The 15,397-nt window shown below is 43.2% G+C and overlaps 1 protein-coding gene across 1 annotated transcript in view; it reads right to left on the reverse strand.

Annotated features, from left to right (window-relative positions):
* stard9 (StAR-related lipid transfer (START) domain containing 9) overlaps nt 1-15,397 on the reverse strand; it is a 418,409-nt gene that overhangs the window by 84,508 nt on the left and 318,504 nt on the right. The window contains exons 20-21 of the mRNA XM_063054195.1: nt 15,030-15,136; nt 11,272-11,316 (exon numbers count right to left, since the gene is read on the reverse strand). Of these exons, the coding sequence (XP_062910265.1) occupies nt 11,272-11,316; nt 15,030-15,136 (152 nt within the window). The remainder of the gene's footprint in view (nt 1-11,271; nt 11,317-15,029; nt 15,137-15,397) is intronic.

The following is a 15,397-nucleotide window of genomic DNA, read 5'->3' on the forward strand; positions in this document are numbered from 1 at the left end:
GTCTCCCAGATACGTCCCACAGGAATTATTGTTAGGGTGTGCCTCAATCACCACCCTCCAGTGGCCAAACAGCTACTTCCCAAATCTCACTGTGCAAAGACAAGCAGTAATATTAACACCTAAATAAGAGTCACTTAATCGAGGAATGTGGAACTCCATCTTGGACCTTCTATATGCTGGAACACAAGCCATGATCTTAAAAAAAAATCTATTGATCCTCAAAATCGGTGGACCCTGAACTGTAGACTCAGGTCACAAGTGCAGTCTCCCTTAAAGAGAAAATGTGCTAGGCTGCAAGTAAAATTGAACTGCAGAGCCCTTAGAACCCTTTCTCCCTACTACCCTGTTGGCGAAAGTTCAATCCCTGGAAAATAAAATGTAAGACTTCAGAGCAAGATTGAAGTACCAGGGGAACATCAGGGACTGCTGTGAACTTTGCTTCACAGAAACATGGTTCACCCTTGTCATTTTGGATGCAGCGCTGGAGCCTGAAGGCTTCACCGACTACTGCATGGACAACATAGCAGAGCCTCTTAAAGGTAGAGGAGGTATAGAATGCTTCATGATTAACTCATTGTGGTGCACTTACATGGCAGTTCTGTCTCAAACCTGCTCAACTGCTCACCTGACCTGGAATATCAAATGACTTTATCTGCCGGGGGAGTTTTCCGCTGCCATCCTGGTAGTGGTGTACTTTCCACCTCTGGCCAAAGTCAGGTGGGCACTGGAGGAACTGAGCACTATGATCAGCAGTCACGAAACAGCACACCCTGATGCCTTCCCAGTCACTACAGGGTACTTCAACCAAGTCAGCTTGATGAAGTCTCTGAACAACTGCCACCAACATATCAACTGTGGAACCAGAGGAGCCAACATACTTATCTACTGTTACACCATTAAAAAGGCTTACCATATAATCCAATGCCCACACTTTGGCAAGTCATCTTGCTGTACTTCTACTCCTGATGTACAGGCAGAGAATGAGGGCCACATGGGGATGGTCTGAGGAGGTGAACGAGCACTTTCAGGACTGCTGTGAATTGGTGGAATGGATAATATTCTGGGATTCACCTTCAGATGTGAATGAATACGCCACAGTTGTCACTGACTTCATCAAGACCTGTGCGGATGAGGACGTACCAGACATACCTAAACCAAAAGCTGTGGACGAACCATGAGATTCGTAGTCTGCCGAGGGCTAGATCTATGGAGTTCAAGACTGGTGATCCAGAACTATACAAGAACTCCAGGTATGACCTATGGAAGGCTACTTGAAGAGTGAAAAAAAATTCAGATTCAGATGGAATTGGATATATGTTAGCTCTGAAAGGGTTTGCAAACCATTACTTCCTACAAGGCAAAACTTAATGTCATGAATGGCTGTGATGCTTCTCTCCTGATAAACTCAATGCCTTTTATGCACGCTTTGAAAAGGAAGAATAAAAATACACCTGTGCAAATCCCAGCAACATCTGGCAACTCTATGATCTCTGTCTCGGAGACCAATGTCAGAACATCTTTCAAGATGGTGAGCCCACACAAAGCGTCAGGCTCCACTGGTTTTCCTGGTAAAGCACTGAACATCTGTGCCAACCAACAGGCATCTTCGATCTCTCAGTACTGTAGTTGGAGACTCCCACTCTTCCTTTAGAAGAGCAACAATCATACCAATGCCCAAGAACAGCAGGGTGAGCTGCCTCAATGACTATAACCCAGACTACCTACTGTCATGAAGAGCTTTGATAGGTTGGTCATGGCCAGATTCAACTCCTGCTTAAGCAAGGACCTAGAGCTGCTGCAATTTGCCTACTGCTACAATAGATCTACAGCGGATGCAATCTCACTAGCTCTTCACTCAGCCTTGACCATCTAAAGAACAAGAATACCTACATCAGGCTGCTGTTTATTGATTACAGCTCAGCGTTCAACAGCATTATACCCTCAATATTAATCAACAACCTCCAAAACCAGGGCTTCTGTACCTCCCTCTGCAATTTCCTCATGGAGAGACCACAGTCAGTGTGGATTGGAAACAACAGCTTAAAAGCCATCTATAAATTTGCCGGTGACACAGCTATTGCTGGCAAAATTTCAGATGGTGATGAGGAGGCGTACAGAGATGAGAAAGATCAGCAACCTTGTACTCAGCATCAGTAAACCCAAGGAATTGATTGTGAACTTCAGAAAGGGGAAGTCAAGGGAACATACATCAGTCCTCCGAGGGAGCAGTAGTGCAGAGGGTGAGCAGTTTGAACTTCTTGGGTGTCAACATCTCTGAAGATCTATCCTGGGCCCAACATACTGATGCAATTACATAAAAGGCACGATAGCGACTATATTTCATTAGGAGCTTGAGGAGATTTGATGTGTCACCAAACACTCTAGCAAATTTCTACAGATGTACTGTGGAGAGCATTCTAACTGATTGCATCACAGTTTGGTACAGAGGGGCCACTGCACAAAATCAGTAAAAGGTAGGGAAGGTTAGCAAACTCAGCCACCTCCATCTGGGCACTAGCCTCCCCAGCATTGAGAACATCTTCAAAAGACGATGCCTCAAAAGGTCGATATCTGTCATTAAGGACGCCCATCACCCAGCACATGCCCTCTTTTCATCGCTACCATCATGGAGGGGGCATAGGCGCTGAAGATACACACTAAAAATTCTTGTTCCCTTCTGCCATCAGATTTCAGAAAAGACAATGTATCTATGTACACTACCTCTCCATATTTTTCCTCACTTTTTGCACTACTTATTTAATTATGTATACATTATGTATATTTTATCTCACCGCTTATGGGTGGTGTTTATGTGTATTTTTCCCTCAATCTCAGGTCCTCTACCAGAGGCCTGAGAGCTTGAGGGTTCAGCTCAGCATCCTTGCTGTTCCTAGTAGTGCGCTCTTCTGGACCGAGGTCTTAGATGTTCCCAGGATATTTTGGAGTTACTCTCCCAGTTCAGGTGCAAAGTCCCAAGTACTCCTATCACCACAGGGATTACTCTGGCCTTAAGCTTCCACATCCTTTCTATCTGCTCTTTCAAACCCTGGTATTTCTCTAGCATCTCATATTCTTTCTTTCTGATGTTGCTGTCACTTGGGATTGCCACATCTATACTATTGCTTTCTTCTGTTCCTCGTCCAGTATTACTAAGTCTGGTTGGTTGGTCAATACCTGCTTATCAGTCTGTATTTGTAAGTCCCACAGGATCTTAGCTCTGTCGTTCTTCACTACCTTCTCCGGTGTTTCCCATTTGGACTTGGGAGTGTCCAATCCATACTCAGCGCAGATGTTCCCGTACATAATTCCTGCAACTTGGTAGTCCTGTTCAGTCTATGCCGTCCCTGCCTGCATCGTGCACCTTGCTACTACATGCTGGATGGCTTCAGCGGATTCCTTGCCGTCTGCATCTTGGGTCTCGTCTGGGGTGATACACCCCTGCTTCTATTGCTCTTGTGCCCAGCGCCTGGTTCTTGTGCAGCCATAAGCAGCGCCTCTGTGCTGTACCTCAGCCCTGCCATTTCCAGCCATTGGTAGGACTTCACATCAGCCACCTCTGATATCTGGCGATGGTACATCCCATGCAGCGGCTTGTCCTGCCCTGGCCTCTGGCTCTGCTTCACCTACTTCCATTTCCATATCCCCTGCCTGCTGTCTGAGGTGTCTCCTAGCAGGTCGTCCTTAGGGGCCACCTTCCTGACATACTCATGGATGTTTCACAAATTTTCCAGGACTGTGGCCTTGACACTTCCAAGTCCCTGTCCTCCTTTATTCTGGCAGGTGTACAGTCACTCGACATGGACTTTGGGCGGGATCCTCCATATATTGTTAGTAGCTTCTGGGTCTTAACGTCAGTGGCTTCCAGGTCGTTCCTTGACCAGCACACTATTGATGACTGGTAGGGCAAATGTATTGATGGCTCTGATCTTGTTCTTCCCGTTCAGCTGGCTTTTTAGGACCTGTCTCACTCTTTGGATGTACTTGGATAGACTGCACCTTGTGTCCTCATCGTGGCTTCCATGCTCTGCAGGATCCCCAGGTATTTGTATTGTACGCCTGATATGTGGCCTTCAGGTAACTCGACTTCTTCAGTCTTGATGAGTTTGCCTCTTTTCACTACCGTCCAGCTGCACGTTTCCAGTCCAAATGACATCCTGATGTCTCTGCGTACACCCTCGTCAGGTGGATTAGTGAGTCAATTTTTCTTTCATATCTGGTATGCAGCTTGATGTCAACCATGTACGGGAGGTGGCTGATGGTCACTCCACTCTTGTATCTGTACCCATATCCATTCTTTGAGATGATCTGGCAGAGGGAGTTCAAGCCTATGCAGAACAGCAGTGGGGATAGTGCACCTCTGTGGTATATTACACATCTGATGGTCACTTGTGCTATTGGCTTTGAGTTAACTTCTAGCATTGTACTCCAACAGCCCAGTGAGTTCTTGATGAAGGTCCTTAGTATCTTGCTGATCTTGTACGGAGACAGGCATTCAGGATCCATTGTGAGGCATTGAGTCGTATGCTTTCTGGTAGTTGATCCAGCCCGTGCTTACGTTGGCTTGCCTGGTCTTGCAGTGTCGCATATCTGCTTTGTGCTTGGAGCCCCTGGTTCCATTCCCAATCCCCGCCGAGCAGGGCTCGGCTCAGGGATTTACACACACGTCCTTCAGCTTGGTGGCAATGATGCCTGATTCCCAACCCCCTCCCCTCCCCCGCCCCACCGAGCAGGGCTCAGGGATTTACACACACGTCCTTCAGCCTGGTGGCTATGATGCCTGATTGGAGCTTCCATGTTGTTGACAGGTTATAGGCTGGTAGTTTGATGGTGTTGCTCCTTTGTGTGGATCCTTCATTATGAGTACTGTCCTCCCTTGCGTTAGCCAGTCAGTGTGGGGGCCGGCTTCAAGCAGCAGGTTCATTTGAGCTGCCAGCTGTGTGTGTAATGTTGTTAGTTTCTTCAGCCAATAGGTGAGAATCATGACAGGCCCTAGTGATGTCCAGTTCTTCATACTTGCTCTCCTTTGCTGGACATCTACTACTGTGATGGTGACTAGTTCTTCCTCTGGGAGATTGCAGAGACTTACTTGTAGGTCTTTCAGACATTGCGCACTGGTGTTATGTGACGCTTCTTTCTCCTATATACTCTACCTGTACTCTTCAGTTGCTGTTTTAATTGGTTCAGGTACTGGCACGTTGTTGCTCCGGAACTGTGCAAATATTTTTCCTGGTTCTTTGGAGAAGAGCGCATTTATTCACCTGGCCTCTGTGTCCTTAGTGTACCTCTGTAGTCTGGAAGCCAAAGCTGTTAAATGTCGCTTGGCAGTTTCCAGCTATGGACATACCTCCGTACTTCCTTCGTAGCCAAGATGAGTCTTTTGTCTTCCCACCTTTCTGCAGCTTAGTTAGTCTGCTGACCTCCACCCTTGTGGTTTTCAGCTTGGCTTCCAATTGTCATCTCCGGAGGGTGGGGGTGGTGGTTATAACAGTACTCTTCACTGTACATTATTTAATTTTGTAGCCCAGCATTTTTAAGACTGCTGTTGGTGATATATCAGGTCTCAGTCATGTTGGAGGTTGCATTTGTGAGGAGTGCTGCTTCTAGTATGCTGTGTGATGGAATTTTATCACTGAGAGCCTAGTTTGTTGATTGACAGTTGCCAGTTTAGCTATAATCTTCTCTCTGATTGCAACAGCCAGTGTTGCGTGCCCCAAGGTGAGGTTCAAACTTGCATTTCCAGTGTACAAGGTGATACAATTACCTTTGTGCCATCTGAGAGTTGCGAAGGTGGGGTTTGAACTCATATTTTCCGAACGGCTCAGTTCTGCGGTGACGTTGCTGTGGTGCATCATGACTCTATGTCTTCTGATTCAAGATGTGATCGCAATCATCTGTTGACAATGTTTGATTGCTGGGTAACTTGCGACACTGGGAACATCGGAGGCCAACACCCAGAACCACCTTGGCTCTGCGGTGTGGCAGTCAGGGGTTCAGGCCCTGGTGGTGGTGGCCTGGTAGGGGTCTTGGACTGGACCTCTCGCACTTACGCTACATCTGCCTACAAATACACACTCTTATAATTTATAGTTTTTTAAAATTATGTATTGCACTGCACTGCAGCCGCAAAACAACAAACTTCATGACATATGCCAGTGATTCTGAAACAACATGCTAATCTCAGTGCAAACCAATGACAAACATCAACTAAATCATTACCCCAACTCTTTTCACCATCCCTCACATCAGAATGCTGCACCTTTCCTCCAACTGAAGTAGAGCTTCTACCGGTCAAATGGGAACCTCTACAACCCTCCACTTCAGAACCCAGGGAGTTGTTCCAACTTCAGTCATTAAATTGTGGCATGCAGATGTAATATACACACATTCACAAGCTGAATTCAGAGTCAACCGATTTCTCAAGCCCAAAACTGAAGGGCTATTGTGGATAATGAACAAAGTGCAGGAGGAATTCCGTAGATCAGGCAGCATCTGTGGAGAGAAATGGACAGTTGACATTTTGGGTCATGACCCTTCATCTGGACTCCCCATTTCCCCTCCACAGATGCTCCCTGATCTCCCGTTCCACTAGTGACAGGGTCTCTCAGTCCCATATTTTCCTCATCAATCACCCTAGAGGTGAGTGAAAGTCATTCTTAACCCAAGCTAAGAGAGAGCTGCTGTCTCCATAAAGGTGGTGTAACAGTCAGGTAATATTTGTGCAATGCATCTTTCTAAATATGGTTGAAATGAACCTCAGATTCACGTGTTTCAACCATTACCCCTCCCTCACTCCGAATACCTGCCCCTCCAGCACAGAGATGAATTTTCTGCACCTCAAAACAACTTAATGACGATAAAGGGAAATGTGGCAGAGAAGAATAGTAAATTACAATGTCAGATTTCAAACTTACTTTTCACAATATGTTCAAACAATTAACATCAAAGGGCTAGGCAAAGAAAATATTTCACAGAGTATTTCTCAACCTGCTAGGAAATGTAAACTCAAAGAGAAGTTTCTTTGGCACATAACTAAAACTGAATTTCTTGCCAGCATGGAGACTCGAATATCTTTAACTGCCAGAGAAATTAAACTGGCATGACACTCTAGTGTTATTTCAGAGTTGAGTGAGAGTTGTTGTTGATTACAGTAATCAGATCATAATTTAGTAGAGGAGGATCAACCATAATAACTTTGATGATATTTGAGTGCAATCTTGAAATACGATTGAAATTAGTTTGTAATAGACACCTCTTTTTCTGTGTTTGAGACTCCATAAAACATCGGAGCAGAATTAGGCTATTTAGCCCGTTGAGTCTGTTCTACCATTCCATCAGGGCTGACTTATTATCCCTCTCAACCCCATTCTCCTGTCTTTCCCTGTAACCTTTGATACCCTGCATAATCAAGAACCGGTCAATCTCTGCTTTAAATATATCCAATGATTTAGCTTGCACAACTGTCTGTGGTAATGAATTCCATAGATTCACCACCCTCTGGCTAAAGAAATTCTTCCTCGGTTTTAAATGGACATCCCTCTATTCTGAGGCTGTGCCATCTCATCCTGGACTCCCCCACTAGACTTCTCCACAAACACGAGGAATTCTGCAGATGCTGGAAATTCAAGCAACACACATCAAAGTTGCTGGTGAACGCAGCAGGCCAGGTAGCATCTCTAGGAAGAGGTACAGTCGACGTTTCGGGCTGAGACCCTTCGTCAGGACTGACTTCTCCACATATGGATAGTCAGAAGCTTTTTCCCAGGGCTGAAATGGTTGCCACAAGAGGACACAGGTTTAGGATGCGGGGGGGAGTAGGTACAGAGGAGATGTCAGGGGTAAGTTTTTTTTACTCAGAGAGTGGTGAGTGTGTGGAATGGGCTGCCGGCAACGGTGGTGGAGGTGGATACGATAGGGTCTTTTAAGAGGCTTTTGGATAGGTACATGGAGCTTAGTAAAATAGAGGGCTATGGGTAACCCTAGTAATTTCTAAGGTAGGGACATGTTCAGCACAACTTTGTGGGCCGAAGGGCCTGTATTGTGCTGTAGGATTTCTATGTTTCTATCCACTCTATCAAGGCCTTTAAAGATTTGATAGGTTTCAATGAAATTGCCCCCTAATTCTTCTAAACTCCAGGCCCAGAGACATCAAATGCTCCTCATATATTAAACCTTTCATTCCCAGAGTCATACTCATGAACCTCCTTAGGATCCTCTCTAATGCCAGCACATCTTTTCTTAGGTAAGGGGCCCAAATCTGCTCACAATATTCCAGTGTGCTCTGACCAATGCCATATAAAGCCTTAGCATTACATCTTTGCCTTTATATTCTAGTTTTCTCAAAATGAAAGCTAACAATGCTTTGCCATCTTTATCGTCAACTCAAACTGGAAGTTAACCTTTAAGGAATACTGTATAAGGATTCCCTTAAGAATTCACTTGGATATTTAAATTCTTTCCCTGTACAGAAAACAATCTATGTCTTTTTTCTTTCTACCGAAGTGCATCACCATGCACTTCCCTACACTATATTCCATCTGCTATTTCTTTGCCCATTCTCCTAATCAGTCTCAATCCATCTATGGACTCCCAGCTTCCTCAACACTACCTGCCCCTCCACCTATATTCATATCGTCTGCAAACTTGGTCACAAAGCCATCAATTCTGTCATCCAAGTCATTAAAGTATAATGTGAAATGAAGCAACCTCAACACTGACCCCCAGAACACCATCACTTTGGCAGCCAACCAGAAAAAGACCCCTTTATCACTCCTCTTTGCCTCCTGCCAATCTTCTACCAACGCTATATATTTCCTGTAATACCATGGGCTCTTATCTTGTTAAGCAGCTTAATGTGCAGCACTTTGTCAAAGGCCTTCTGAAAATGCAAGTAAACAACATCCATTGACTCTTGTTTGTCTATCCTACGTGTTATTTCCTCAAAGAATTCCAACAGATTGGTCAGGCAAGATTTTCCCTTAAGGAAACTATGGTCTATTTTATCATGTGTCTCCAAGAACCCTGAAACCTCATCCTTAAGGAATGGACTCCAACATTGTCACAGCCACTGAGATCAGACTAATAGACCTATAATTTCCTTCCTTCTGCATCCCTCGCTTCTTAAAGAGTGAAGCGACATTTGCAATTTTCCAGTCCTACAGAACCATTCCAGAATCTAGTGGTTCTTGAAAGATAATTACTAATGCCTCCACAATCACTTCAGCCACCTCTTTCAGTACCCTGGGGTGCACAGCATCTGGTCCAGGTTGCTTATCTACCTTCAGACCTCTCAGCATCCCACACAGTTTCCCATCTGTGATGGCAACTACACTCACTTCTGCCTCCTGACACTCTCAAGTTTCTGGAGTTAGGTAACCCTGGAAGCTATCTGATTGAGTGGGGAACTGCATTTCCAACTTTATTTTTTGGTTATCAATGAACATCTCTCAGGGAACTGTAGTTACAGACATCATTATTTCCTACTATCTACAAACAAGGGATGCTTCTGATCAATAAAACACTGGATTAGTCTAGATAAGGGACTGACAAATAAAAGTACCAGTCATTTCCCCTCCCCACCACGAAGGAATGTTATCAACACTTAACTAGAATGTTATTATGTTAAGCTACACCAGTCCACCAACACTAGTTTTTTAAAACCTTTGATCATGTAATGATCTCTACTGAGTGAAATGTCAACATTCTACAGGAGCATTTAGCAAGAGGGAAATAAAATGACGTGAAGTGGTGGTGCTGCCTGATCCAATGATTGTTAATATGCATGTCCAATGCATGTTAATCCTCCTACAAACAGAATTTTACAGCAAAACTTCAAGTTCACAACAATAGCAAGAATTTTATATTATTATTCTATTTAAAATATATCAAAAATAAATACGTTTGAGTTTGGCAACAACTCCAGTGGATTGAGAAAAGAGTTCGTACAAAAAAGTGAAAAGGAAGTAGCAACATACAAATTATGGAACAACCCAGCAGCTCCAAGGAAAAATAACCACTAAAAAAGAAGCTATGATCAAGACAGAGCTTCAATAGAACCAACTACTTAATAATCTTCATCGCAATGAATCTCAAACAGGCAATAAATGCATTGTTGCATCATCCCGAGATCAAGGACATACTCAAGGTCTGATATGAGGGTGCAGAACCAATTGAATGGATTTTACCAAATACAGAATTAAGCAGTGATATGTTAAAACAACAGGGCACATAAGAATAAATAATCTCCAGTGAATAATCAAGGACAAAAGAAGATAATTTTAAAAGGTGCAATGGAGATATAGATCTTTCTCTCCATAAAACTACAGAGGATTCGGGTAGTGCCAAATGCAAAGATTAGCAGGTTAAACAAATGGATATATGTTGTAGATGGATGTTAAAGGCAGGAAAAATAAAGGCACAGATCAGCAATAATGCAATAGCAAATCAGTGCCTTTGTTTAACATCACATGTGAAAGGCTCTATATTCAATATTGCATATTATCCTCAGGGGAACAAACCTGGATTGTTTTCACTGGGGTGTCAAGAGGCCAAGGGAAGACCTGATGAAAGTTTATAAAATTATGAGAGATGAAGATGGAATAGACAGTAAGAATCTTTTTTTTTCCCTCCAGTGTAAATGTCAAATACTAAAGGACAGAGCTTTAACATGGGAGGAGAAAGTTTAAGGGAGATGTGCAGAGCAATTTTTCTTTGTGCAGCAAGCTAGGAACTTGCTGCCAAGGGTGACAGTTGAAGCAGGTACGACAGTGGCATTCAAAAAGCTTTTAGATAGGCACATAAATAGGCAGGGAATGGCAGTATACGGATCCTGCACAGGTAGAAGAGACTAGTTTAATTTGGCGTCATGCACAGTACAGGCATCATAGACCCAAATACGAAAGCCTGCATTTAAAGTCCAACTCTAGGAACCTCAGCTGAAATTGTGGACTGACAAAGTGAAAAAACATACTTTGTTTGCCATTAAAGGGCAATGGCTTGTTCTGCAAAGTTCATATTGATGAGATCATTTGTACCTCTTTAACTGAATCCCTTAATGGTAAGGACGATAGTGAAGAAATTAATGAGAGTGACGTTACAGAAGTATCTACTAAACTTTCCTTAGTGTTATCTTTCAAAAACTAAACCACAATTCCAGAATGTCAATGTTCTCTGTTGTAATACATTATATAATGACAAAAACAGTAAATCAACATTGTTATTTCCATACACAGAAAAGACAAGAAACAAAATCCAGTCACTTAGACAACTTCTCACCTGGTTTCATTTATTTCGATTCCTTCCTCTTTCTCTTGTTCCAAGCTGTTTAAAAACATGACAATAGAATGGTTTTGTTACATCACGTTCCCAGCCAGCAACACTCTCTGTTCATACATATTTAAAGTTTTCCCTGCAGCCTAGGTAAGAAAGGAGAGCTGAGAGAGCACAACCCCATGGCTGCTGGATGAGAGCAAGTGGAGAAGTTCGCTCAAGGCATTCTACAAGTATGTGAAGAGCAAGAGGATAAGACATGAAAGAATAGGACCTATCAAGTGTGACAGTGGGAAAGTGTGTATGGAACCGGAGGAAATAGCAGAGGTACTTAATGAATACTTTACTTCAGTATTCACTATGGAAAAGGATCTTAGTGATTGTAGTGACGACTTGCAGCAGACTGAAAAGCTTGAGCATGTAGATATTAAGAAAGAGAATGTGCTGGAGCTTTTGGAAAGCATCAAGATGGATAAGTCGCCGGGACCATAGAAACATAGAAAATAGGTGCAGGAGTAGGCCATTCAGCCCTTCAAACCTGCACCGCCATTCAGTATGATCATGGCTGATCATCCAACTCAGAACCCTGTACCTGCCTTCTCTCCATACCCGCTGATCCCTTTAGCCACAAGGGCCATATCTAACTCCCTCTTAAATATAGCCAATGAACTGGCCTCAACTGTTTCCTGTGGCAGAGAATTCCACAGATTCACCACCCTCTGTGTGAAGTTTTTCCTCATCTCGGTCTTAAAGGGCTTCCCCTTTATCCTTAAACTGTGACCTCTCATTCTGGCCTTCCCCAACATCAGGAACAATCTTCCTGCATCTAGCCTGATGAGATGTACCTCAGGCTACTGTGGGAGGCGAGGGAGGAGATTGCTGAGTCTCTGGCGATGATTGAAGGGTTGCGGATGTTGTTCCCTTATTGAAGAAAGGGAGTAGAGATAGCCCAGGAAATTATAGACCGGTCAGTCTTACCTCAATGGTTGGTAAGTTGAGGGACAAGATCCTGAGAGGCAGGATTTATGAACATTTGGAGAGGTATAATATGATTAGGCATAGTCAGCATGGCTTTGTCAAGGGCAGGTCATGCCTTACGAGCCTGATTGAATTTTTTGAGGATGTGACTAAACACATTGATGAAGGAAGAGCAGTCGATGTAGTGTATATGGATTTCAGCAAGACACTTGACAAAGTACCCCATGCAAGGCTTATTGAGAAAGTAAGGAGGAATGGGATACAAGGGGACATTGCTTTGTGGATCCAGAACTGGCTTGCCCACAGAAGGCAAAGAGTAGTTGTAGACAGGTCATATTCTGCATGGAGGTTGGTCACCAGTGGAGTGCCTCAGGGATCTGTTCTGGGACCCCTACTCTTCGTGATTTTTATAAATGACCTGGATAAGGAAGTGGAGGGATAGGTTAGTAAGTTTGCTGATGACACAAAGGTTGGAGGTGTTGTGGATAGTGTGGAGGGCTGTCAGAGATTACAGCGGGACATTGACAGGATGCAAAACTGGGCTGAGAAGTGGCAGATGGAGTTCAACCCAGATAAGTGTGAAGTGGTAGGTCAAATATGATGGCAGAATATAGTACTAATGGTTAGACTCTTGGCAGTGTGGAGGATCAGAGGGATCTTGGGGTCCGAGTCCATAGGACGCTCAAAGCAGCTGTGCAGGTAGACTCTGTGGTTAAGAAGGCGTACGGTATATCGGCCTTCATCAATCATGGAATTGAATTTAGGAATCAAGGAATCAATATAGGACCCTGGTCAGACCCCACTTGTAGTACTGTGCTCAGTTCTGGTCGGATGTTCTATAGGAAGGATGTTGAAGCCATAAAAAGGGTGCAGAGGAGATTTACAAGGATGTTGCCTGGATTGGGGAGCATGCCTTATGAAAATTGGTTGAGTGAACTTGGCCTTTTCTCCTTGGAGCGATAAAGGATGAGAGGTGACCTGATAGAAGTGTATAAGATGATGAGAGGTATTGATCGTGTGGATAGTCAGAGGCTTTATCCCAGGGCTGAAACGGTTGCCACAAGAGGACGCAGGTTTAGGGTGCGGGGGAGCAAGTACAGAGGAGATGTCAGGGGTAAGTTTTTTTTTTACTCAGAGAGTGGTGAGTCCGTGGAATGGGCTGCCGGAAATGGTGGTGGAGGCAGATATGCTAGGGTCTTTTAAGAGACTTTTGGATAGGTACATGGAGCTTAGAAAAATAGAAGGCTCTAGGTAAGCCTAGTAATTTCTAAGATAGGGACATGTTCGGCACAACTTTGTGGGCCAAAGGGCCTGTATTGTGCTGTAGGGTTTCTATGTTTCTAAGGAAAGCCATCAGGAACGGTGGAGGCATACTTATACTGACTCGGGTACTACATTGCCATGATGATAATATGGAATGGCTAATCCAGTGAAGGAGAATTTTTAACCCCCCAGAGCAATATAACCGTGAAGTTGTTAAATCACTGTAAAAACCCAATTAGTTCAATAATATCCTGGAAAGAAGACCATTTAGAGCCCTTACTCAATCTGGTCTAAATGTGACTTTCATCCCTCACCCAACACAGCTGATCTCAGTTCCCTTGACTAGGGTTTGAAAGCCAATAACTGTATGTCACTAAACACCAGCCTTGCTTAACACGCAGCTGCCTATAAATAAATCCTAATTATGATAGAGAGAGTAAAACATAAAAGAATTTAAAAATAGGACAATTAAGTCAAGTTTAGAAAATGCAAGTTTCTAAATTGTGTCTATGGGACACAACTTAGTTTCTATGTGTATATATTGTGTGTTCATGTTATTTTGATTCCGATTCTGGGCTGCGGCAACTAACCCTTGAATCCAAGTTGTTAACTGGTTAGCTGGTGAGTAAAATACTTCTTTCCTTTCTAAGCTAGGGATGTTGTAAATAGGAAACTAATAATTTAAACTGGTTGAATTATTTTAAGTGTCTTAAAATAAACCAAATAAATATATTAATAAATTAAATAGCTAAACCAGAATAGGACAGAGGAATCACTGTAAAATAAGTGCACTATCAGAAGCAGGTTCATGTGTACTGACAGCAACATGATGCCAGATAACTACATATGCCATAAACATCTACAGCTTCAGAAACACAACCTTAAACATGTTAAATAAGATAGCAGGCATAGTGATGAGGCTGGAAGACAGAAGAGCGACCTAACCATTTTGACCAAGGAGCTGGGTCACCCTATATATTAACCAGAAGTTTAAATTCAGATAGTTTGGTCACAGAGGGCAAATACGATTGCAAGATGGAAAGATTACTAAAACTACTATTACATTGGTGAAAGAGTCCCACTCCTTGCTTTTATTAACCTGCATGGATGTCATCAAAATTATAGAGAAAATGATGAGACTGGCCAAGTTACCAAAGTGCAAAACAACATTCAGTGGGGGAACAATGGTAATGGTAATGTCATTTAAGGGATGGACAGCATACTTAGAGATATGAGTGGAAGTTCCAAAGAGGTGTCTGCCTAGTGGTAAAGGACTACACCTTGGAGTAAGAGGAATCTCACTGGTGTTGGGCTATAAATCAGTATAGTAAGAATGAAGGTGGGGCAGGGGGAATTGTAGTGGTATGGGCTGTAAAATCTATTAGGAAGGACTGAGCTTATTGACAGAAGGGTCTTTATGCATCTGAACATTGTGCTTTCCCTGCTTCAATGTGAAGCAGTATTTCTGTATCAGATGATGATATTTTGCATGCAATGGAAGTTCCCTTAGTTTAACATCCTACCTTGCTTGCATGAGTGGAGATAAAACATAAGGAGGGGAAAAGTTGAATTCTCCATCCGAATCCAGCCATTCGCAGGAACCACTGCTCGCCAAAGATATACTGCTACTCTAAATGAGGGAAAAATATTAATCCTATAACCAAGATAACAAATTAATTCATTTACAAATGTAGCAACCTCCTTTTCATGCACTTATACACAAACCTGAATGGGCAATGCAAGCCAGAGAAAGGAACAATGTTGATGAATGTGTGTAAACTTCAGGCAGATGGAATACAGTGTTGGGAAATGTATGATAACACATTTTGGTAAAAGGAACCATAGTGCAGACTATTATCTAACTGGGGCAAAAATTCAAACAGCAGAATGG

The sequence above is a fragment of the Mobula hypostoma genome, chromosome 1, assembly GCF_963921235.1.
Source record: "Mobula hypostoma chromosome 1, sMobHyp1.1, whole genome shotgun sequence".
In the NCBI taxonomy this organism is placed as follows: domain Eukaryota; kingdom Metazoa; phylum Chordata; class Chondrichthyes; order Myliobatiformes; family Myliobatidae; genus Mobula; species Mobula hypostoma.